This window comes from Molothrus aeneus, chromosome 6 (assembly GCF_037042795.1).
Source record: "Molothrus aeneus isolate 106 chromosome 6, BPBGC_Maene_1.0, whole genome shotgun sequence".
NCBI classification, from domain to species: Eukaryota; Metazoa; Chordata; class Aves; order Passeriformes; family Icteridae; genus Molothrus; species Molothrus aeneus.
The window spans coordinates 45,404,490-45,428,463 of record NC_089651.1 but is presented as its reverse complement, the minus strand read 5'-3'; the positions used below and the strand labels follow the sequence as shown (position 1 = coordinate 45,428,463).

General features: G+C 39.8%; 1 protein-coding gene across 2 annotated transcripts; it reads right to left on the bottom strand.

Moving 5' to 3' along the window:
• Positions 1–439: 439 nt before the first annotated feature.
• On the bottom strand, positions 440–22,479 carry ZC3H14 (zinc finger CCCH-type containing 14). Of its 2 annotated transcripts, XM_066552253.1 has the most exons (17): positions 22,372–22,479; positions 21,583–21,625; positions 18,201–18,315; positions 15,213–15,253; positions 14,869–15,064; positions 14,091–14,511; positions 12,510–12,670; positions 11,334–11,434; positions 10,496–10,651; positions 8,979–9,053; positions 8,386–8,542; positions 6,625–6,848; positions 4,398–4,518; positions 3,328–3,464; positions 2,255–2,349; positions 1,294–1,400; positions 440–721 (listed from the first exon to the last, which is right to left on the bottom strand). In XM_066552253.1, exons 1-17 carry the CDS (start codon positions 22,405–22,407, stop codon positions 715–717), a joined length of 2,193 nt encoding a protein of 730 aa, XP_066408350.1. In that variant the 5' UTR covers positions 22,408–22,479; the 3' UTR covers positions 440–714. The 2 variants fall into 2 exon arrangements, with proteins under 2 accessions (XP_066408350.1, XP_066408349.1); XM_066552252.1 differs by lacking the exons at positions 440–721; positions 1,294–1,400 and having other exon boundaries at positions 1,407–2,349.
• Between the last annotated feature and the right edge of the window lie 1,495 nt (positions 22,480–23,974).

Genomic DNA, 23,974 nt, shown 5'->3' with positions numbered 1-23,974 from the left:
GAAAAAAGAATTCCTTAGAAGTCCAGTGGTACTTTCTTTCTTCTGGGTATAAATGGAGACATCTCAGAGTATCTATTTTCAAGTGAAGTGGCAATTCATAGGCTTTTTAAGTGGAGAACAGTATCAGTAATTCTTTAATTGTTCTGGCTTATGAAGCCGCTTGTTTCCCTTGTCTTTTTTTCCCCAATTTAAAGAGCAGAAGGACTGTGACAACCACTGCACTGAACAACACCCAAAAGACAAAGCACTTGTCTTTACCCAGTCCCTGGGTGCTGGGACAGCAGTGCAGCCATGTGCACTGTACCAAACACTTGCACAAAAAGTACTTCCAGTACAATCCCAACACAGGAATAAGCTTTCTAAGTGCTTCTGCTGCCATACTTTATTCTTCAACACAACAACCATTAAACAAGGAACATTACACAAACAGAACACAAAATGTGCTTTGAAGGTTTTTAATGGAACTTAAAAGTAAAACTTTTCTTACACAGATGTTTTTTTCTTACAGCGTAAAAAAAATGTAAAATTGTCCAAACTTACAAACTTGGAAAATTAGAGACATTTCAAGTATGCAATCAACCTCGTTTTATGAAAACAATGTATATTCTAAGTCCAAATGTATGAGTCTTTCCTAGCATCCTGTGTCCTGGTGGTTGATCCTCCTGTCCTCTACTGTCCAGAGGAGGCAAAGCTCAGTCCCAGGCCGTACCATATTCATTCACTGAGGAGGAAAAAAAACCAATTCCGTAAGAAGCAATTCTGCCCCACCCCTGTAATGGTTAAAACCTTTGCAGAGGGGATTGGACCATTAAATCACATGAGCCTTATGGCAGGCCCATAGCTGCAGCTTTGGGAAGTCTGCTACTGGTTTATGAAATCACAGGCAGATGACAGGAAGGAGCTGCTCTGCCAGAAACACTCCAAGAAAACAGCTGAACCTATTGTGGAAAAGACATCTTAGACATAAGATAAAACAATTGTAAAAGGATCTTCAGCTTTATTCAAATACAACTCAGAAAACACCACCTGTCCAGGTGAGGATTCCAGTGACTGCTCTGTCCCAGCTGCAGGGCACCTGTTTATCAGGCTTGCATCACATTAACTAATGTTTATACAACTACTACCCATCAACAGCACAGGATTGTCTTCAAAAGAAAGCTGCCCATAAGGGGTATGTTTCTTCATACATCTTTGCTGTTCCTCACACACATATTACTTCTGTGAGTAAAACTACATTAGTAATGTCATAACATACCTTTTATTTTTCTTGGTTAGGTTTAGAGTATTTCTCACCTGGCTTGAGTTCGAGTCCATTTCAAGGCATGGCGTGGAGGTACAGCAACAGTGGGATGGTAGAAAGTGCAGTCTGGTCTTGTACACTGTGTATTAAACCTACAATGCTAAAACCAAAAGTATTTCAGAAGAGGCTGCTCAGTGCTGGCTGCCTGAACTCCTGAACATGCTGAGCTGTACTGTGACCCTGGTATTGCTGTGTGACACTTCTCACCTGCAACTGAGCCAACACCTGCCTCCACCAGTGCAATCAGCTCAACCCAGTGACAAAAAATCCTTTTCAAGATGTACCAACTATGAATTTCATGCTCCAAAACTGCCACTGCACTGACTGGTGGAGATTCCTTTGCTTGCAACAGTTTACAGAGTTCAGCTTAAATTGATCTCTGTGTACAAGTTGGGAGCATGACACAGCATCACCTGAGGGGGGAGAAAAGCCGGAGTATCTGGCTAATAGTATCTGAGCATGGGTATTTTGGCATTATTAGGGCTGGAAAAAGCACTACACTTCCTGGCATTAGATGCAGGGACACAATTCTATACAAGTACCCAAGTAATAGACTCCTGTAGTAACAGATTACATTAATAAATTTTAGGGTAACTGGGCAATCTTTAAAGTTTTTTGTATTTTACAGCATATCTGAAGAAGGAAGAGTCAAGAGTCTTGAGACATATTCCTTCCCAAAAGGCTCCTCTCTGCCCCCAGCATCCTGGCTGGGTATATTTTGAAGAGATATGTCCTGTTTGTAGCTCCCCAGCAGCATTTGGTAGTAAGATAACTTGAAAGTATAATTTTCCAAATTCCTTAAATCACTGCTTTTGTGTATTCTCCTTATAAGGCAAAGTCAAAATGTGAACAGTAAAAGATAAAAGTGTTAAATCCTATTAACATTTCCTGTCCCAAAGTAGCATGTTTTAAGTCTCTTTCTAGAATGGAAGGAAGATAGGAGATATATCTTACTTTTGGGTGGTAAAATGGACACTCCATTTTCTTACAAGCTGGAAAAAACTTGCACAGCGGACTACTGGAGGGTATGGACAGTGTGGGCAGGGGTGCTAACAGTAGAAACAAAAAGAACAGGAAGTGAGTCTGGACCAGAATAAATTGCCTTTTCAAGACAGCTCTGCACAACCTTAAATATATCAATCTTTCTGCTAAAAATTCCATTTTATAATACACCAAAATTCAGCAAGAAATAAAAACAGCATTTCCCAATGCAGTTAGTAGATCCTAGAGTAAAACAAGGCTATCAGGTAATCATTTAATTTGGTTCTTCCCCATCACAGAGATTCCGGTAGGCAGAGAATCTCAGATGTTAAATTTGGACAGCAGGAAGCCTGTTAGAGTTTCAGCTGACCAAACAGAGAAGCACAGGCACTGCACTTTCCAGGAATATGGAGGAGCTGCTGGAAATGATACAGGAGACAAGCACATTGTACTTGGTTTCTGGCAAGGTAACAAAACTGCATGAACTGACTAGGGGCTAAATTACTTCCAAAAGATCATGCAGTAAAGGTCCTGCACCTCGGCATGGTTCAAAGGCTCAACACCAACCCATATCAAACACAGCTACTGTCTTCAGCAAGTAACCTCACCCCAAAAGTCATCTCATCACTACACCAACTTCACTCTACACTGACATTAAAGAAAAATGTTCAAAGGCGGAGGCCTCTGTTTTCAGTGTGTACCACAGGCCCTTGGTACAAGATATGTCCAATTTAAGGAAAAAAATCTGAGCAAAACTGCAGTGCTGGCTAATCCCTTCAGAGAAACAGACAAGTTGTGCAAGTCACCACTTTGGCCTTGCACAGCCTTTATAGGGACTCCTGTGTAAGAGCATTGGAGGATTTTTCTGGTAACAGTTTTTGCAGTAACACTGGATTATTATTCTTCAACTTGCATTAAGAATTGTAAAAAAATTAGGTCAACTCAAGCAAAAAAATATTTTTTCATCACTGTCAGTTTCTGTTTCCAGAAATACTGTTGTCCCTTTAGCACTATCATTGAAAGCTCAGAAAACAAGATGTGCCCACCTGGTTTAGGAGATGGATGGGGGATTCGTCGACTGGCGTGAGTGTAAGGACAGTCTGGCTTAGTGCACTTTGCATCGTATTTACAGTTTGGATGGATGAACAGACATTTATCAGCAAATCTGCAGTTAGGAAAAACTCTGAGGGAAAAGAAATTGAGTTAAAAGCTCGTACTTGGAGCAAAATCCCGAGGCATCTGTTGCACACCAAAGCCAGAGTATCACAGAAAGCCAGAGGTGCAGCAGGGCTGGGGCATGTCTTGATTCCCTCCCAAGTGGGGAACACAGTCTAGTGCATGAGCTGTGCACCCACACAGCTGCACTCAGCTGCTCTTCCTGCATACCCCACCTCCATGCAGTGAACAACTGAACCACCTCACTCTCGGGACAGTTTGGTCCCAAACTCCTTGGTGCAAGCCAGGACATGTCCCTCCTACTGTGTGGCAGAGTGACAAAGGCAATGTGAAATCAGACCTTCCCCAGAGAGGGGTGCAGTGTTCCCTAGTAACATGGTTTTCTCTGAAGAGTTTTATTTTGAATTTAGTTACACCAGATTTTATAAGATAATTCAAATGTGCAAGTAACTGAAATTACCCAATCTGGTAAAGAGTTACCTCAAAACAGGCACTGTTTTCCTGGACTGTTGCTGCTTATGGAAGAGAAGTCAAAGGCACAGGGCACGTTCAAGAGTTTGCCTTCTCTTTCAAATTTAAAACCCACAATCACTGCATTACTATGTAACAATAACCTAACCTTCAAAAGCACTGTAACAGCTGGCAGAAGAGGGCCTATTCTTTTAAGATGCTAATTCCTGCATCTTCAAGCAACTCAGGGACACCAGCCTGTACTCTAAACTAAAGCTTTCTTCTGCAAGGGTGCAGCAGCCATCCCAGTGTTCTGACACTTGGGAGAGGGACAGAAAACAGAAGGAATAACAGTGTGATAATCTAGCTCTGATCCTGCCCTGACAGGTTTGTTCTGCCTTGGAATATTTACTGGCACAGAGCAGAAGTTTGCAGCATTGGAATGAAAATCAAAATAGCATGTCAAGTGGATGAGCTCTGTACTACTCACTTGCAAGGTAGTGTGGGGTGATGGTACACACATTCATCTCCATTTTTACAGGCAGGCCAGTACTTGCAGCGGTCCAGCACCTTCTCCTGCTTTTGTAGCATACTTAAGTCTTCCATTTCCACTGGATGGTAAGAAAGAAGAAAAAAAACAACCCCAAGCTGGGACCTTTATGATTCTATATGCAACTTGGTGTAAACAATCTAGCATGATCAAAATTCACTGTACTTCTATTCTCTCTTAATCAAAAAAATCATGACAGTAAGAGTTTATGTACGTCATATTTTCCAAAGAAAATTTCCAAAACCATAAAGTGGAAAGTCATAATACTAGACTTTTGGCAGCTTAATCATAAAATATCAAATTTGCACTGTTTACAAGCAAAATAAATCAGTTTTCTTTTTCAATCTGAACTGATTTAAAGATTTGGACAGACAAGGCAATGATCCCAAGTGAACCTGAGTTATGACTGTTCTGCTGAGCCATGAGTTAATTATAGCCTTGTTTCTTTCTCCAAGGTATTTTTTACTCTAGAAATTTATTTCAAGAGATGAAAGTTAAAAATCAATTTTTATGATAATCGGATTTATTATTATGGGAGCATATACTGAAGAAGAACCACTTTATGTAATTTGTTAAGACACTTCAGTTACCTGAACCCAGACTCTATTCCAAAAAGTATTTGAAGAAATTCTAAGCCGAAACATTCCACACCTTCACTATCCTTACAAAAACATGAGACTTTGACTTTCTTCTATTTAAATTGCTTAGAAAACCTTATTCTCCAAATTCAAACAATTGTACATATGTTGCTGTTGTCTTATTTCCCCAATCTGCCTAAACCTTTGGCTTTTCAAAGTTTTCCAGCACTGCCTAGATTTCCTTCTCTGATCCCATTGATGACACAAATTGCTCCAGCTTCATTCCATCCTTAGCCTCATTTATGCCTTCTCCTTGCAACCCACCAAAGCCAAATAATGCCATCCTGCTATAGGACCACACTGGCCGTATAGATCATTTCCACATGGATCTGATTGTGTGTGAGCTTCAGTCCCATCCCTGTAAAGTCACAGGAATCCTCAACAGAGCTAGGACTGTGCTGGCAACTCTCCTCTACCAACCAGCTTTGGTGAGGAGTCTGAAGCTACACACAGCAAAGCATGGATTTGCAAGGAAGTACTCTAACAATTGTTTCTCTGTGCTAGTGAAGTGCATGAATACACAACATTCCCTTAATCTTTAAGGCTGCCTTAATCTTCTGCAGCCAGGGAAATGAAAGGACATGGACTTAGAAGACTTTTTGCTATGGTGCTCTCATAATTGCATTACACATTTACAGCTGGATCCATGCAATTTAAGGGTTCTCAGCACAGCCCTCAGGCATGTGCTCAACAGGCCTATGACAAAACAGTAACCTCTGTGGTTTTCATCACCATGTCAGCATTCTAAACAATTCAAACGTGGCTCAGCAAGCAACTTCTCATGTTATTCAAAAGAAATACAGAAAGAGAATATAGAAACCTTCACGTAAAATCACACACTGTTAAGTTCTGCTTTCAGGTGCTAGCCACTGGACTCTACCAACACCTTACACTACCAGGCTTCCTTCTGGTGTCACAACCCTTGACAGAAACATTAATACCACCTGACACATTTTTAAAGGTTCAAGGCATGTCAGTGTGTTAACTGTAACATCACCTGTCAATCAGCACAGGGACAAATTATAACAGGTCAACCAGAAGGGCAGATTTCTGGCAATGAAGACCAACTACATTTGCAAAAAACAAAAACAAAATAAAACAAAACAAAACAAAAAACCCCAAAACGACAACAAAAAAGCCAACCCCACAAAAAAAACCCAAAAACAAAAACAAAACAAAAAAAAAAACCAACCACAAAAAAACCAACCCAACCAGAAAAAAAAACAGAACAAAAAAACCCCCAAAAACTCAAAAAAAGCCAAACAAACAAAAAAAAACCTACCTAAAAAAACCCAACCAAATTTTACCAAATACTAAGATGTGTGGAGCACTACCATGTGCCATATTGTTCTAGTATTCCAAGACAAAGGCTTCTGAAGATATAGTCCCACTGAACTCCCAGATTTCATTTGCCTAAAGAATGCTCTAATTTGAAGAATAAACACCACCACTTGGGTTTCTTAAGAATGATATATCCAGGAGGTGTAGCCATGCTCAAGCAGCACAGCAAGGTTGGTCAGTATAATTACCATCACAGTTCTCCAGCTGCCTGGTTACAATCTGCATCTGCTGTGCTCGAAGACCTTTCAATCCTCTGCCAGCACACATGTGCTGGGTAACTGGCTTCAACCCTTCCATTAGACACATCTCTTCCTCCTCCTGATCAGAGAGGTATCCTGGTGGACTGGGCACGCCATCCAGTGTCACAATGAACTTGGGACTAGCAGGCTTCTCTGGCTGTGCGAGCTGGTCTCTATTAAACAAAGAAATGTAGTAAATTTACATTTTCTGACTCAAGAGGTTTGAGTGAATGTGAGCTGTGGTAGTGAGTGAAAGTAGTACAAGCTTATCAATGTCAGTAGTAGTCAAGCAGTAACAGACCTTCTTTTAGCAATTACTGGTAATACACTCCAGTTAGCAGTTAGACTTCTAGTCTCCCTGAAGCACTAATAAGAACCACAGCTCTAGGTACAAGTTCAGTTTGCTGCATTCTGCTCAACAGACAGATCCAAAAGCTCATTTACAAACAGTCAATCCTGTGGAATTTGCAGTTTTGAGGCAGAAAAAGAGAGTAAATATCATTCTTGGAATTACAAGCCTTTTAACACATCAAACGCGTGTCTCCTCAAAATTACTGAAAAGCACATTATGAAACAAGTGGTGTAAAAGTCTTTAGAACAAGGATGAGAGAATTGCAATACTGATACTAAGAACTTTGACACTCAGCCAGACTAAAAGGTCAGACACTAATAGCCTAGTGTCCTGTATCTGACAGTAGTCAGCATGGATAAGAAGGAGCATTAAAACAGGGAACATATACATTTTCTCCAGCCTTTCACCATCCCATCCATTTCACCTGAGGGATTTCCTGAATGACAAGCGATTCTAAGTATTAGAGAACTGTGGAGCTCTCATCTTAGACAAACAGCATTGGGATAAACTTTGCTTCCATATGAAGTGAGGCTAAAAGCAACTACACTGTAGAATGCCTTTAAGAGGACAGAAACCAGAACATGAAAAACACCATGAGCTAAAACTTTCAGACTGAAGGAGTCAGAACCCGACCTATTCACATGCAAAAATTTACCTCTCTCCTATAGCACAGTCACAGCTTTCAACTGTAATATTGCCAGGTTATCCTTTTGGGTTTGTTTGCTCAGTGTTAGTTTTGTTTTCAATTAACACAGGCTGCTGAAAGCCACTCACAGAAAGGAAACACCAGCAGATTCTCAAGCACAGCAGCCCAGGTGATGAAGTTCGTCATGCTGTTCAGAGTGGCTTTAACTTGTAACAGGTAGGACTATTTGTTACCTGGAACTTCGTTTGAAGCTGACATGAACTTTAAGCTTCTCCTGGTCAAACTCTCCAGTAAGGAGCCTTAAATCATTGTCCAGGATTCACCACACTCAATACTATGTTAAAAGATTTTTCTTAAGAAATGTAATCCAAGGGTGAAACAGGTATAAAACTAAAAGCAATTTAAGCAAAATGGTTACTTGACTAAGATTTCAGAAATCAGAACAGAAGAGCAGTACTTTCAGTTCCTTCTTTCTTGCAAATCAAAGACTTGCTCAAGCTACAGTTGACCCTACGATTATTTTCCTAGAGAAGGATTCCTGTGAGGCTTTTTGCCCCTGCTTTTTTTCTTCTGCTATTCAAAGTCAGTCCATTTTGCATGATTTCACACCTCCTGACTGAACTGACAAAGCACAAGTCTGACCAAATGGCTCCATCTAAACCACAAACAAGCAATTTGACTAGCAACCCTCCTAAATGCAGTAGCTTTTCACCGTGTCTGTATCAGACGTCCTGAGTGAACTCGCACTGCCTCTGTGCCCTTCTTCCCCAGTTGCTGATTCTGTGGCACCATTTCCTCTGACAACCTGGGCTTCTTTAGGATGAACGAGCGAGTATCTGAGTGCACCAGAGACTCTGGGTCACAGTAATCTGCATTGGGAGAAAAATTACATAGAAAAGAGTAAAATAAGGTGGCAGTTGTACTCTTATAGCATATTTCTAATATCAATTTACATGGTCACTAAGCTAACCTTACTTTGTTTTAATTTTTTCCTAGTAGTTTCCAGCAAACATTTTTACTTTCCTGTTAATTCCACAGGGGTGGATCCACAGAAGCCATAAGCCATATTAGGTCAGATCAGGAAATTTTGTAAGTGGAATGGCTATACTGAAACAGCATTGAACAACTCCCCTCCCCCTCCAAATCTCTCATCCTCTGAACAGCTACTAATGTAATGCATTCATTCCTTAGAGATGTAGAAACTAGATAATTGTAGAAATCAGTATAATTAATTGAAAAGGAGTATCTTAACATTCACTGGCCAGTAATACTAGATGTCAAGAAAAAAAGATCACAAGACTTAACCCTGAGACACTTGCAAGGCATCTTCAATCATAGGATCAATCTGAAGCCGACAAGAGAGCTCCTTTTGTGCAATTCCTAAAAAAACAGCAATAAAAAGCATATTTAACAGCATGTCAACATGAAACTATAGATTAGAGAACTGAGGCACAATCTCTTAATTCTTTTGATTAAAAAAATCAACAACAAAAACATTCACACTTTTAACATTTTTAAAAGCCATTCTCATTATTATGAACCCTTTTCCCATTGTTTCAGGAACAGTAACATGGCAAAATCTAAGTACTGTAGGACACTACTCGTTCCCATAATCACTGCTCAGTACAAATGAGGTCTGTGGGCACAGCAACTGATGAAGGCCAAGTTCCTTCTCCTCATTTGTAGAGGAGTTGGCCATTCAGAGAACACACACAGAGGAAAGCAAGTAGCAAGGGACTCCTTTACAATCTTCTTAAAAGAGCTGAAGCAAATCAGAGCAGCACTGTTCTACATTTGAGATATGCCTTAAAAATTTATTTTTGCTTTCTGTACATTTCCTAAGCAAGCTGTCATTTCCATTTCAATGGTAAAAGAGTGAAAATATTAAGCATAATTATTTTCTGTGCATTAATTCAAAGGCTGATAAAGCTATTTCTCACATACTTTAGGGTGGCAGAAAGATTCCAAATACATCTATATTAGGAATAAGCAACTGCAAAAATCTTTTTAAAATAATGGATGTTTACCATTCCTTTACAATGATTATAGGATGATGTAACAAAAATCTTACTCAAAACCAAATTTAATTCATTATCCAAATATCTAAACACTTAGCAAGTATAAACTAAGTACTTGTTATAGACATATTTTTTCTTCTGCCTTACTTCTATGATTCCCTGTGACTAACAATCCCCCATCCTCTGTAAGAAAACCATGCTGAAAAGGCACTTTGACTACCTTTAAATATTATGCCCTTTAGGAGATTCAAAACAGAAGTAAAAACCAAAGCTGACACAGTTAGCCTGGTATCAGCTGTCCTGTAAGAGCAAATAGAGTATTCTTATATTTAAACTGAAAAATAAAATACTATAACCATTTGTGTGGAAACCATGTGTTGGAAGAATCTTTTAATACTTCATATGCTGGAAAATTGTTCTAAATACTCTAGAGTATCTTTACTCTCACTTAAGCTTTGTGACAGAATTACTCCTACAAGATACTAAGGAAAATATGCAAAAGATGGGGAAAAGAGAAGGAATCCAAATGTAAGTGCTTATGTAAAATTATTGTTCAGTGACACGCCACAGAGCTGTAACATTCTTTGCTTACTGATTCATTCCTCTGAGGTTGTCTGTGTGTGTGTTTGGATACATGGATCTATCTGACAGCCATGCTTTTGAAAGCTGCACGGTCTTCAGGGCAGCTCTGCATGCAACTTCTGATGCAGACTTAAAAATTAAAAGCATTCCTTTCCTTTTCTCTGCTCAGCTTGTACAATGATATTCTCTAGTATAAATTCTTGAAAAATATTATCAGATGACCTTGAATTTCTTCAACTGTCTGCTCCTTTGACTCTTCTACGTGAAGCTGAGAACTCAGAACAGGCAGTCTGCTTTGCACATGAATTACTTCTAACTGTGATTCTTCTGGGCTAATTCGAGTTCTTGGTGCAACTGGAACAGTCTGTTTCTGTGGAACTTTAAATAGAGAAACAATGGCAAATCATTTACATACTACCCAATCACACAATAGTACTGTTTTTAGATATATTGTGCTAAAATAATTCTCACAAATTCCTATACACACACAAAAAATCCCAAGCGCCTATCTCCACAAAAAGCACCTTTAGCTATCTGTGAAATTCTTATTGTTCAAGTGTATTTGTGCATGTGCACAGAGCACTCTGAGTGGCACCTCAGAACTCCTACTTGTAAGACAGAACAGCATGAGAAGGATTAGAGTGACAACAGCAAACTACTCATTCATCCACTTCTACATATAATTAACGTGGTACTTTCTGACAGTTTTGAAATCACTTTTAATTCCATCTTTCATATAAATAATCATGGATCATCAATATGTCTCTTCATATGATGCTAGCTACCCTTTGCTGAAGTGCTTGCAAATAGAATAGAACAAAAAAATGGCAGCAGATTCATAGAATCACTTAGGTTCAAAAAGATCCTCTCCCTCATTTATGTTTTCATAATTCATCACTGAACATCAATGCAATGAAACAAGACACAGTAAATCCCTCAAGTATAACTGACTTGCTATTTAGCATTCAGACTTCTCTCAAAGCGCTTTCTTTAGCTTGGATTTATACAAGAGAATTTGGAAATATCACAGATTAACACAAGCAAAATCAATGCTAGTTACCAGCGGAATAATTGGTTGTTTTTGTAACTGATTCCTGTGCTTCAGAGATTGCTTTCAGTATTAAATTCTTATTGGCCTGCTTTGAAGGCGGCAACGAAGGTCTAAAGGAAATAAAAAAAAAATTAATCGGACACGGATTGCACAGCAACAGTATCCACGTTAAAGACAGTTATTTCAACAGGAAAAATATTAACAGAAATCATCTACAATTATTTTATCCAAAACAGTTTTCAGTTAATCTATTCTCTCAGTGGATGGGGATCCACAAAACACTCTAAAAAATGGAAGCCCAGATGTCTGATTTCACCTCTCAAGCTGCTGTAAAGCCATGCTACATATGAAAGGCACTCTCTGCCATTAATTTTTTCCCACCTCTGCCCACCACTTATCTCTTGCTATGTTTGTGCTGGCACCAATAATTATGCAGCCATCCTGAGAAATATGATCCAGCTGCATAATTAGAATGACTCTATCAAAAACATATTATTTGAAAAAAGAGGCTTTCTGCTTGTCTTTAAAATCAACAATAAGGAAGCTTAAATCAGACCAATGTGCTGTGGTACTGAAGATAAATTAAGCACAGTATATTATCTTACAATAAATCTTATACAGCTATCACTGTAGGTCAGTAGAACCATCCCTTCTCTAGTTTATATGTTCTTACACTATGGTTAAAAATCACATACAAAAGGTATGCATTTTGGCTAATGCCTGACATTTGGATAGAATTAGGGAGCAGAAAAAAGGGAAAAACCTCTGAAGACTATTTGAAAAGTTGAAATCACCTTAAAGAACAAGTGATAACTGGTTTGAAAACAATTCCTGAAAATAAATCAAATTACTGAAAAATTATTTTACCATAATAAATACCTGGTCTGAAACATGTCAACATTCATGTTCTTTTGCCAGTAAGCTTCACCCAAATAATGTAAAAATTTACACTGCATTGCATCTTACATGCAATAATGAAAAGAGGTTACAAAATCAAAGGCAAAAGGGTGGCATAAATAGGCATCTCATCCACAGAGTTGTGAGATAGTACAAAAAAATATTAAAATTATTTACTAAATTTTGTCTGTCAATTTTTGAAAGTGTAAACTGATTTTCCCCACTTCCAAAGTTTTCATTCATTATATTAAATTCTTGAAAACACAGAAACACTGAGATCTTCAGTACCTTCTCTCTGGCTTTGCAGGTACAGACACACTGCTGGAGATGCTTCCTGTTCGCAATCCATAGTCTTCCTCTTCCTCTTCATCTTCTCCATCATTACAGAACTTTTTCACTTTGACTACCGAGCTTACAACAGGCAGCCGTCTCTTCCTGGAGCTTTCCTCCTACAACGCACAGAGCAGGCAAAACAGCTCATTTAGCATAAACCAGCAAAGAAAGCACTGCAATTCCACCCGGAGCCAGGAGATGGAGTACTTCCAATTCCAGTTGGACAAGTGACTGCTCTGGGTAATATGAAAATCAGACACATTTACACTGAAACATGTCACTGGAAATGTTACTGTAAACAACACTAAGGAAAAAATAAGAAAAAAATCTCTCAAGTACAGAAAAATTATCCAACACCTACAGAAAACCAGGGTTTTCCAAAGAAATTTATATTATTCATCTGATGAGTATGTTGAAAGACTGAAAGAGAAAAGTGCAATCAGTAAAAATTAATTTCTTCCTCTGTATCAACTCTAATTTCAGACAGGTGTAACGATTCATTTTAAGCAAGAAAACTACATATTTCAAAGGATGCTAATTGTTACACACAGTCAGAATGGTCCAGTTTAGATAGTGCAAGGTTCCTGTTGTTTCTTCTGGATATTATTCATGCAACAGTAACAGAAGAAAAGTATCACAAGACCTTTTTTGAACATTTCCAAGAAGAGATGTTCCTGACATTCATCAGTGATTTATGTACATTAAATAAATCATTATATCCTCATTTGCACTTCTCCATTCTCAAAAACTAAGACACCAGAATGTATCTTTGTAAAGCATTCTAGATTTCCAAGTAGAATTCATTATCCTTTATACAGAATTAAGTAGTGGCAAAGACAGAGAACTTTATGAGCTGCAATAAACATAGATGCACTTGCAATACAAGGTTTGTAAAATCATTACAACATTAGTAGCCCTAACTATCTTCATTCCTCTCAAAAAAGGCTCTTCATTCATATGGATAGTCTATCAGCTAGGACTACCACCCTGCCTGGCTTAGCTTGGCCTCCAAAGTACTTAGGGCAGCAATCATCTTTTAGTTTGTCCTTGTCCAACATCCATCCCAAAGAATTCTTAACTGACATGGTTCTAAAGAGAATAGTAATAATAATCCACATCATCATCAATGTATCTGGACTAATAAACAGTATGCCAAAAATCCTGATTTACAAGACTGTGTAAAGCTGGGGGTATACATAGCACTTAGGGAAAATCATGCTGATTCAATGATTTTATGATCAGAATTATCATTTCTGATTCATCATATGCAGCTCAATAATGTGCTAACCTGTTAGTCCAAGTCAATATGACATGAAGATGAACACGGTAATTAACCCAGAAATGCAGCAAGCTCTCAGATAATGATGTCAAATTATGCAATCTGTTTTTACCAGTGGACTCAAAGGATGCAATCTCAAACCTACCGGTACCAGTGACAGAAGTCTTTTGATTTCTCTGAGGTCAAGATTTTACTGAAGCATACAAAGCAATTTAGGTTCCTAACAAGACTTTTGCAATAGTTTAGGTTGTACCAACCTCACTGCCCACTTTATCAGCACCGAGTTTGGAGGTGGGTCTGTGACCTTCTGCTAAGCTGCCAAATGCTTCTGGATTGCACAGCTGGCCTGTTTCCAAAGACCTGCAGCCTTGTGTGTCTAACTGGCGGCTCCCCTGCAGGCTGCCCTGCTGTGACAATCTGGGCACGTGAACGCTGCCATCTGCACTCCTGACAGCTGGGGGCCGGTAGATCTCGGCCGAGGGACGAGAGGAACCGTAAGTTACAGTCACAATGGGTTTCTTCCGTGACAAAGGATTCTCCTGCACAAAGTTTAGGTCTTCATCAATTAGATCATCTGGTTCAGGTTTAATGTCAATTACAGCTTCAGAAGGTGACAATTCCCTCAAAGGCTTGACTGTAGATGTTAAGCGGGATGCAGAACCATCTTCACAAGACTGCCTGATAAAAAAAGAAATCACCAACTATTATCTGCAAGTCAAGTCCTGGAAAATGAGATTTGTCTTTTAATCAAAGCCAGGAGGGAAGAATCATTAAGGTATTACTGTTTATACAAATTTAACACACTGATATTTTTCAGTTTGGTTAATTAATCTAAACCCTAATCTAATCTTTGAGCTACATTGCTTAAAGAACTGAGTTCTGGTTTAATGTTTTTTTGTACAACAAATTGTAGCACTGCTTTACTCTTCAAAAGTACTTGTATCTTTCCAAGTGTCTGTACTGTTTAGAATGGCTATTACACTCACACAACTACTGATGTCTGAAGGTGCATTAGGAAGTAGCCAGCAGCCTCACCTGGAAGCAGTGTTCCTCTGCTCCTGTGAGCTGGTTGAAACTCTGGAATCATTTCTTTCAGTCCGAGTGCTTGACACTGCAAGAGGGGGCAAGATATCCTCCCGCCTTCTCTCGTCACTCACACATGAACTGCTTTTGCTGGAAGGCAGGCTGCTCTCAAAGATATTAGATTCTGAAGATTTTACACTGGTTGGTTCTGTGGAGACAGGTACTTTTCACTTTTACATTAAACCACATAAATAAAAAAATAACGAAACAGACAAGATATTTTTACAACTCAGACGTATAATACTACACAGAAAAAATAAGCCTCCCTTCACTCAAAATTTAATTTTCTTACTTACCAGTAGTCACGGAGCGCAGCTTATCCAAAACACCATGGAGCCTGAAATAGACAGCAGACAGGGAAGGAAGCAAAGGAGAAAAAGGAGAATTAAAAAACTCTAACTTACATTCAGACTGATGAAGACAGAGATATCTGTCTAGAGATGGATAGAAACTGATCATGTTTTGGAAACTCACTGCCTTTCCACCCTTAAGACTTCACTTTCCATCAACCACAGTATGTTTAACCTCAAAAGGGAGGCTTGAAGTACCTTGCCTCCAATATGTCTTGCACATGCAGGCAGAGTATTCACCACATCATCTGCTTTTGGCATTTAGTTGGTTTACATATTCAAAGCCAGCACTATCCACCTTTCACTACAATCAATGGAGTTAAGTATCAAAAAGATTTATTCAAAAAACCTAAGTTAGTAGCCTAAAGCATAGCCTAAAATTTTACTTTGTATATGAAACTTTAATTACACAGTAGAGTTAAACATAATTGAAAATACAAACTCAAACAGTTTATAACTGTTATATATATATATAGTATGTAAGATTCTCAGGATTCTCCCACCATGCATTGTATATACCAACAATACTCTCTGAGATGTGCTGGTGAGTAAAAATATCTCAGCAAAGTACCAAATCTGCCCTTTGCTTGTGAAAAAGGCACTAAGCTGAAGTAACACAAAAAAATATGTGGCTTTAATACAATAAGGCTGTTCAAAAATAAACAGATATTACAGTGAGAAGAAAGAAAAAAAATCCCTATACTTAAACTCATATCTTACTTGGAATTCAAACCTGATAATGGGCAAGTCCATAATTTTGGATGAATATTTGAAATGAGCTAAGGGACAAGAACATATTGCCATATTGCAAAGACTGCATGTGGGTATAATGAAGGCTCATAGTTGCTCTCCTTGTGAGCTTTCACTAGAACACTTGTCAGCTGAGCTCTGGAGATGCAGATCAGTTTTCACACTGACCTCAGAATACCTGATCTGACACTTGGTTCAGAGTAAGAAGTGGTGGCCAACCAGCAGGATTGCCAGGTTTGTCACAATTGCTGCGAAACTTTTGCCAGAAGGCCCAAAATTACCAGCTACAGAGACAAACCAAGGAAGGCAGATCTTGCTGAGTACTGCATTTCACCAACATTTAAGAATATATACATTCTGAGTTGCCTTTAGAAGAAGTAAAAGCATATAAAACTCACAGCTACAATGCTATGTAACACTTTTCCACCAGTTCCCTTATAGCTTATTCACAGGTTTCATCTTGTCTTCTTTTCCATCCTTCTTTTAACCAATACCTACTTTGGCACCTGATAGAGCACTCTTAACACAGAGTTTGTACTTTATATATATATATATATATATATATATATATATAAAATGAGAATACTGACTTAGGGTTAAAACAGTCACTATGTTTAAAATTTAAGCAGGTGTCAAAACCAGCTGGTGGTATATGTGCATGTAGCCAATACATCATTTAAAATATTAACATATAAAATGATCTTGATTTCTTTGATGAAATTTGCTTTCTCTACATATTTATTATTTTTTCATTTCATTTACAAAGCCCTGAAAGTGTTTTCTGCTACACTATTTTTTACTGTATATCAGGATTCAGTGAAAACCGTAGTACAGGAGCTACATCCTCATTCACTTGTAAACTTCACTGATCTGATTCCCAAAACTACTATAAGAAAGACAATTGCATGATTTCCTGATACACTGAATCCCAAAAGCTTCACCTAGGCAGGCCACAAAAGGTAGCAAAGAAGTGCCAGTGCAGTTTTCAAAAAAAAGGTCCATGCTTAATTGTACTCCTCTATTATATTTTTGACAAATGTCAGGAGAAAAATGAAACCAGTCTAAGTAAAATCAAACTATATCCACACAAGTTACATTATCACCTGGAAATCCATCAGTTTAAATAGCTAATACAGTGAATTGTAATAGCTGGAACTATTTTTCTTTTTTTGTCAGTATTTACGATTTCATAACATAGCCAACTTCTAAAATGTTTCTCTCTGCTATTCAATAACATAAAAGCTCATAGGAAGCAATTACATAGAAGAAATATTGGAACAGAATGTAATGTCAGTATGAATATGTCAAAGAAAGCAAACTGAAAAAGAGAAAAAAATTGTAGTATTTTTCTCATCTACACGAAACAAAATAATGATCTTTAAAGCTCTATTAGGTAGGAGATTCAGAAATAAGATTAACTTGAACAAATACATAACTCTGAAAGCAACAAAATCTCTACAGTCAAATGTCTGAAATGTGGATTTACTTACAGGTTTCTACTGTAAAACAAATTCAGTATTAGAAAATGCATAAGAAATATAATGCCTAAATTTGTCATGCAGCATGGAATAAATGAATCTACATTGTCAGGAGCTGACAGCAGAATTGAAGTGTTGCTAACTTGTCCTGTTCACAGTAATTCTGAGGTTCTACTTTTGATTTTTGGAGTTGGGTTGTGGTAATAAATAAATAGCCTGAGAGGTGGGAATACCTAAGCATTTGGTGCTAAGCCTTGTCAAAGACAGTACACAGAATTAGATCCACTGCTCATCTGCCCTGATATAGTAATTCCCATGCACAGCAACCTGAAGCACTGTTAGCATAAAAGCAAACAGATTGGTCCTTCACATCTAACTGCAGTGAACAACGCTCTCATGCTCACAGGGGCTTTTGCAGGAATAATTTCAACATACAGCCCCCACTTATCTGAGCACTTTATTTACTAATCTGACTGGCTTATAAACAAATATGTCCTCCAGCCCTTTGCCATCTAAATACCACCTCAAAAGCCTAATTGCTGACAGACTAAAACTAATGTACTTATTAGACATGCCAAGTAGAAGTTTTTATTAATACAAATTACATAATGGGAAGATAAATAACTTTTTAAAATGTCAGGTGTGACTTATAGAAAGCAGTCCTGCACTACTGATAAGAAGTGTGACAAGCAGCTTGCAAACATACCAGACAGTAAACCTGACAGTATTGTTTCCAAGGAAAAGGGAAAGGTCTTCTGTCATCTGCTCTTGACTCTTCTTATTGGCCACCATAACCATAATATAATCAGGGAGCTCTTCGTCTAATAGAAAGAGAAATATGTTGTTTTAAAGTATAATACATCATGGAAGACATAGCAAACATCTTTAAACAAGTAACCATTTTCTTTCTGTTTTACTATAAAGACTCTGCAGGCAGAGGATTAGGGAAGCAAATTAACAAGACTTCCATTTCCTATGAGATTCAATACAAGTCTCATCTACAAGCAAGGAATAAAAGATCCTCAACTTCACAAGAGCATAAGCTGAAGATCAGTCTATTTAAAAAGGGAGTAAACAGAATGGAAAGAAGAACAAAATAAAAGAAAGCCACTCCACTGCCTATATCCTTTTTCTTGAATACCAGCAAACATCTACAATATTAATCACCTCAAATATTGCCAAATACAGCACCTTATCCTTGTTACATTTCCTTTGGTTACAGAAATGAAACAAATAAATATCCATTTCTGATATGTGCATTGAATAAATCAAAACTGTATTAACTTCCAGATTTTCTACCTACAAAAATAAAACAAATCCCAGCAACTTCACGACTGAATTTCTACTCTGTAATGCATGCAATTTCAAACACTGTGAGAAATCCCTTACCTTGCATACAAGGCACTCCCACTCCTCAAAATGCACAGGAAGGTGCTTAGACCCCAACATTACCACATTAAGGGGTTGGGGAGTTTGGTGTTTGGCATTTCACTTTGGCCTAGCTCTGGCCTCTGCTGAAGGACTGACTGCCCCAATTGTTGCTCAAAGGCATTAGTTGTGCTTCTTGAGCACTGACTTCAATTTAGTTTAATCAAACATCTCATGCTCTCCAATCCCACTCCATGGCATCACGTGATCATAACAATAGTAAGTGCAAACAGCTGGGAAATACCTCAAATTATGAATCTGAATCAAGGTACTGATACAGCTGTGCTTATTCAATCAAGCTAAGACAGAACACAACACTAAAAAGACCTAAAAAATGAAAAATACAAATCAAAATCCAAATGAAAGGAATTGCCTTTCTTCTACACCTATGTACACTGTAAATAATTTATCTCCCCCCTAGACTACAAAAATACAATTCACACATTGTACCTGCACTACCACTACTCAACGGGCTGAACATAACCCATTCCAAGCTTAAACCCTCACTTCTTTTTGGTGGCTTTTTGTTTGTTTCGCTTTTTGTTGTTGCTGCTTTGTGTTTGGGTTTCTTTTTCACTGCAAGCTACAAGCTGCGCAAGATGAACCAATGTTCAGAGCTAGGACCTTGGAATGAATTTTATTTATTGGCCAAGCTACTTTTAAACATAATAAGCTCTTCAGGTGGTTCAACACATGATAAAGTAAAGAAGATATTTTAAGTACAGATAAAAGCATAAGTTAGCACAATTACCTGTAACAGTATGATAGAAGAAGGAGGTTACTACTTAGTAAGTTACTACTTTCTCAGTAACTGTAGAAACTTAGTAACTTAGCTGGCTTATGCCAACTTAAACTGAATATGGAACTACAGCCTTTTGAAAAATTTCCTAGCTGATGAATAATTAACTTACTTCATCTTGCTTTAAATATATGAATATTTCTTTTGTAAGCTCTACACAACAAGTTACTTTCAAAACATCTTCTTCTAGAAGAGTTTTCAAGAGAAAAGAATTAGCAGCTACAGAAAGAAACAAAAGCGTGGTTCTTGTGCAGAAGCTCAAATAATGGAGAACCAACTTTTTACTGGTTACCTGAAAGAAGACATGGAGAGTTTTTCAAAAAGATTACTTTAAAAGTTGTCCAAAATACTCTAGTCAAGAAAAGAAACCTGAAAAATCACAGAAATTTGGAAACAGTGGTTTAAAAAGAAAAAAGAGGCTAAGGCAAGACAGACTTAGCAATAAAGAATACAAAGTTATTTAAAGAAGTTCAGAAGCTGACTGAGAAGAAACTGCAGACATTGTCTGCTGATCCAGAGAATACAGGAAACCTGTCCTCTGAATACAGAGACAGAAGGCAAACAAAGAAAGAACAGTCATAGCTGGAATCAAAGATGGTTAGTATTCTACCAGTATCTCAGTATTAGAGACAAGAAAGACTTTTATTTCAGAAATACAGAAGAAAGAAAAGAATCAAGGACTGAGAAACTGAAACCTGGAATGATGATAAAATCCCAACCAACCAAACAACAAAAAATGAGTTACTTAAAAAGACAAAGCTTTGAGATGGTGAAAAAGATGATTTTACAATTAAAAAGTTCTAAACATGGTTCCTAGGCACTAACTGAGTTCAAAATATCAGCTCATAGGTAACTCTCTTCTAGGGAGCCAATACATTTTTCCATAAATACAATGCCTCCCTTAAAATAAGAAATAAGATGAATTTGGACTCAAACAAACTTTGAACTTGGCCCTGCAACTCACAGGACCACTAAATTATGCTTTCAATTCCTTTTCTTCACCTGAAATCCAAGAAGCATCACAGACAACAACCATGCAGTTTCAGGACTGAGGTATTTTGTTTCCAACAGAATGCTGTGTTAAGTTACCAACTTCTACTGCTGCAGAAAAGAGCTGCTCTGAAGTGCAACACCCATTTCTTCCCGGGTTCAGAAAAAACAAACAAACCAACCCGTAAGACCACAGATGTTCACATGGCTCACCCCTCCTGCCAGAAACCAAAATAAAATCTTCCCCTGCCTCTAAGATTCAGATACATGTATTTCATCATTATTAGCTCAACACAGCTCTTTCATTTTAAAGGTTTGTTCCACATAATGTTTCTGACCTGGCCTTTTAAATTCCTAAGCCACTCACTCATCTTTGTCCTCTCTCCTAATTTCGACAGATGCCTCACACTGAATTCAAGAGCTGTTAAAAATATGCCTAAGAAAGACTGATTCCATCTCAGAGTGCCCACAGCTACCTGCTGCTGTATTTCCAAGGCTCTTGCTTTATATAATGTTTGTCCTAATGCTTCAAAGAAATTTCCTTAGATATTCACATCATGGTTTAATTTCTTTCAAATCCCTTGCCACCATTTCTTATGGGGAAGACTATTAGATTGATTTCTTAGTTGGTTTTTTCCAGTTCTTCATATACTGATGTCCACATACTGCTTCCTCTTATGCTTACTATAATATTTTGTGAAGTATGTATCCTTCTTTCTTACTAGTTCAGCACTTCAGGTGTTTCTTCTCATGCTTAATGCTTCTGTATGCAATAACACAGGTAACAGTAAGTTCCATTATCTAAGCTGGGTTTTTTCCTACATAATAAAAATGATCTAGAGAAGATTGCTGAACACATGGCAAAACTTACCAACATAAGCCCCCAGCTCCTGTAACTTTCCTTTTATAGCACCCTAAAAAATAATGAAATATTATTTAAGGGATGGATCAACAAAGTATTTCTAACTGCAAAGAGGTGGGAGCCTTAGCAAAGTTTCTCTCATTTACTGTTTGAGCAGATTGATTTAACATGTTAAACTTTTCCTATTCTCTACGCTCAGGATAGGAACGTTTTAACAGCGAGGGGCTGACAGCAGAGTAACGGAATCTCACTCTCTCTACCGTACAGACCAGTGCCTGCCCTACCATCCAACCTCCAAGTCCCAGCTGCCCTTTTTTAAGCAGAGACCACTCGGACTCATAAGGTGCAAAGAAAACGAATTTAAGATGATCTGATAAAAGGTGATTCCCAGCTCAGCAGGGAAATAGAAACCTGCCGGGATTTCCAAACTGTGACCGCCGAGTGGGAGCGGCTGATAAGCCCTGCCGGTACCGGGGGCTCCCACCCCGGCGCGCCCCCAGGGCAGCCCCGGGGCCGGGCGGGCTCTGCAGGGCGACAGTGGCAGCCGCGGGACACCGACGGCACCGGGCAGCTGTCCGTAGGGGGACAGGGGTGCCCCCACTCCGCTTCCCCCAAAAACGACTCTCCTGCTCCCGCCCTCCCCGGGGAGTCCCGAGGCCGAAGGACCCCGCGGCCGGCAGCTGTGACGGGGGGGCCGGCCGGAGCCCGGTGCCTCAGCCGCCGGCTGGGCCTGCCCCCACACGCGGGCCCGGCCTCCTGCCGCGGGCGGAGGGAGCGACCCGGCTGCTTCTATCTCACCCGGATCTTGCGGCTGATCTCGGTGCCGATCTCCATGGCCGCGCCGAACCTCCTGCGGCCCGTCCCGGCCCGTCCCCCGCGGCCCCGGGCCCGGCTCCCACCGCAGCCCGCGCGGGTACCGAGCGCCGCTCGGGCTCTGCGCGCGGCCTCCGCCGGCACCGCCCCCTGCCGGACGGCGGCCGCAACGCGGCGGGACCCCGGGGCCGAGGAGGGAGCGGCGGGCGGAGCCGGGGCTGAGGGGGCGCAGGGCCTGCTCCGGGCTGCCCCACAGGGAACGGCGTAACTCTGAATGCCAGAACAACAACTGCGGGGTTATTCCAATATTAATGCTCTTTCTCGGGAATTACACAAATTGAATATTCTGTTATCTGTTAAAAAAACAAATAAATTATGGTATAGCTATACAAAAAGTATTCAAGTAACTCTTAATGTCACACTACAGCTACATAGGTTTTCTGGTGCCCACCACAACCTCTTATCACCTCCTTTCCCCATCGAGGCAGGAGAGAGAAAATATAACAAAAAGCCTCATGTGTTGAGATCAAGAACAGGAGACCTCACTCACTGATTACTGTCATGGATAAAACAGAGTTGGGGAAATTAGTTTAATTAACAATTAAATCAGAGTAGGATAATGAGAAATAAACCCAAGTCTTAAAACACTTTTCCGGCACCCCTTCCTTCTTCCTGAGTTTAATTTTATTTCGGATTCCCTGCCTGTCTCCCTCCAACACCAGGGAACGGGAATGGGGATTTGGATCAGTTCATCCCCTGTTTTCTCTGACGCTGTTTGCTTCTCCCTGCTCCCAGCAGAAACATCTGCCACACAGACTGCATACTCACTGCTGCAGTGTGAATCCTCTTCACGGGCTGCAGTTCCTCACAAATGGCTTCGCCACGGGTCCCTGTCCCACAGGTACAGTCAGTCTGTCCTTCAGGAACAGGCTGCCCCCACAGGGTCACTGGTCCCAGTGGCAAACCTGCTCCAGCGTGGGCTCATCTCTCCCAAGACCATGGATCCTGCCGGGAGCCAGCTCGGGCTTCCCACACATCCACAGCCTCCAGGCATCCATGTGCTCCTGCATGGGGTCTTCTGCGGCTGCAGGTGCATCTCTGCTCCCCTGTTGACCTCCATAAGATTCAGGGCCACAGCTGCCTCACCATGGTCTTCACCACGGGCTGCAGGGGAATCTTGGCTCCGGTGCCTGGAGCAGCTCCTGCCCCTCCTTCTGCACTGACCTTGGCTCTGCAGAGCTGTTCCTATTGCATATTGTCATTCCTCTCTCGGGCTGAAATTTTCTTGTGCACAATAACTCTTCTACCCTTCTTACAAATGTCACCCCAGAGGCGCTACCAGGGCCACTGATGGGCTTGGCCTTGGCCAGTGGAGGGTCCATCCTGGAGCTGGCTGGCTTTTTCCTTAACAGACATGGAGGAAGCTTCCAGCAGCTTCTCACAGAAGTCAGCCCTGTAGCCCCTCCACTGCCAAAACCGGCCACACACACCCGGCACAAACATCTACACCCACTACAAGCATCCCTTACTGCTACAAGGGATTAGTTGCAGAGGGGGGAAGAATGATGTGATGACAAGCCTACAAGTA

Coding starts and splice junctions, on each gene's coding strand:
- ZC3H14 (XM_066552252.1), bottom strand. CDS start 22,407: ATGGAGATCGGCACCGAGATCAGCCGCAAGATCCGG. Junction 15,065..15,212: donor GCTGCGCTCCGTGACTACTG/GTAAGTAAGAAA, acceptor CTGTCTCCACAG/AACCAACCAGTGTAAAATCT. Junction 4,519..6,624: donor GCAGCTGGAGAACTGTGATG/GTAATTATACTG, acceptor CTTACCATCCAG/TGGAAATGGAAGACTTAAGT.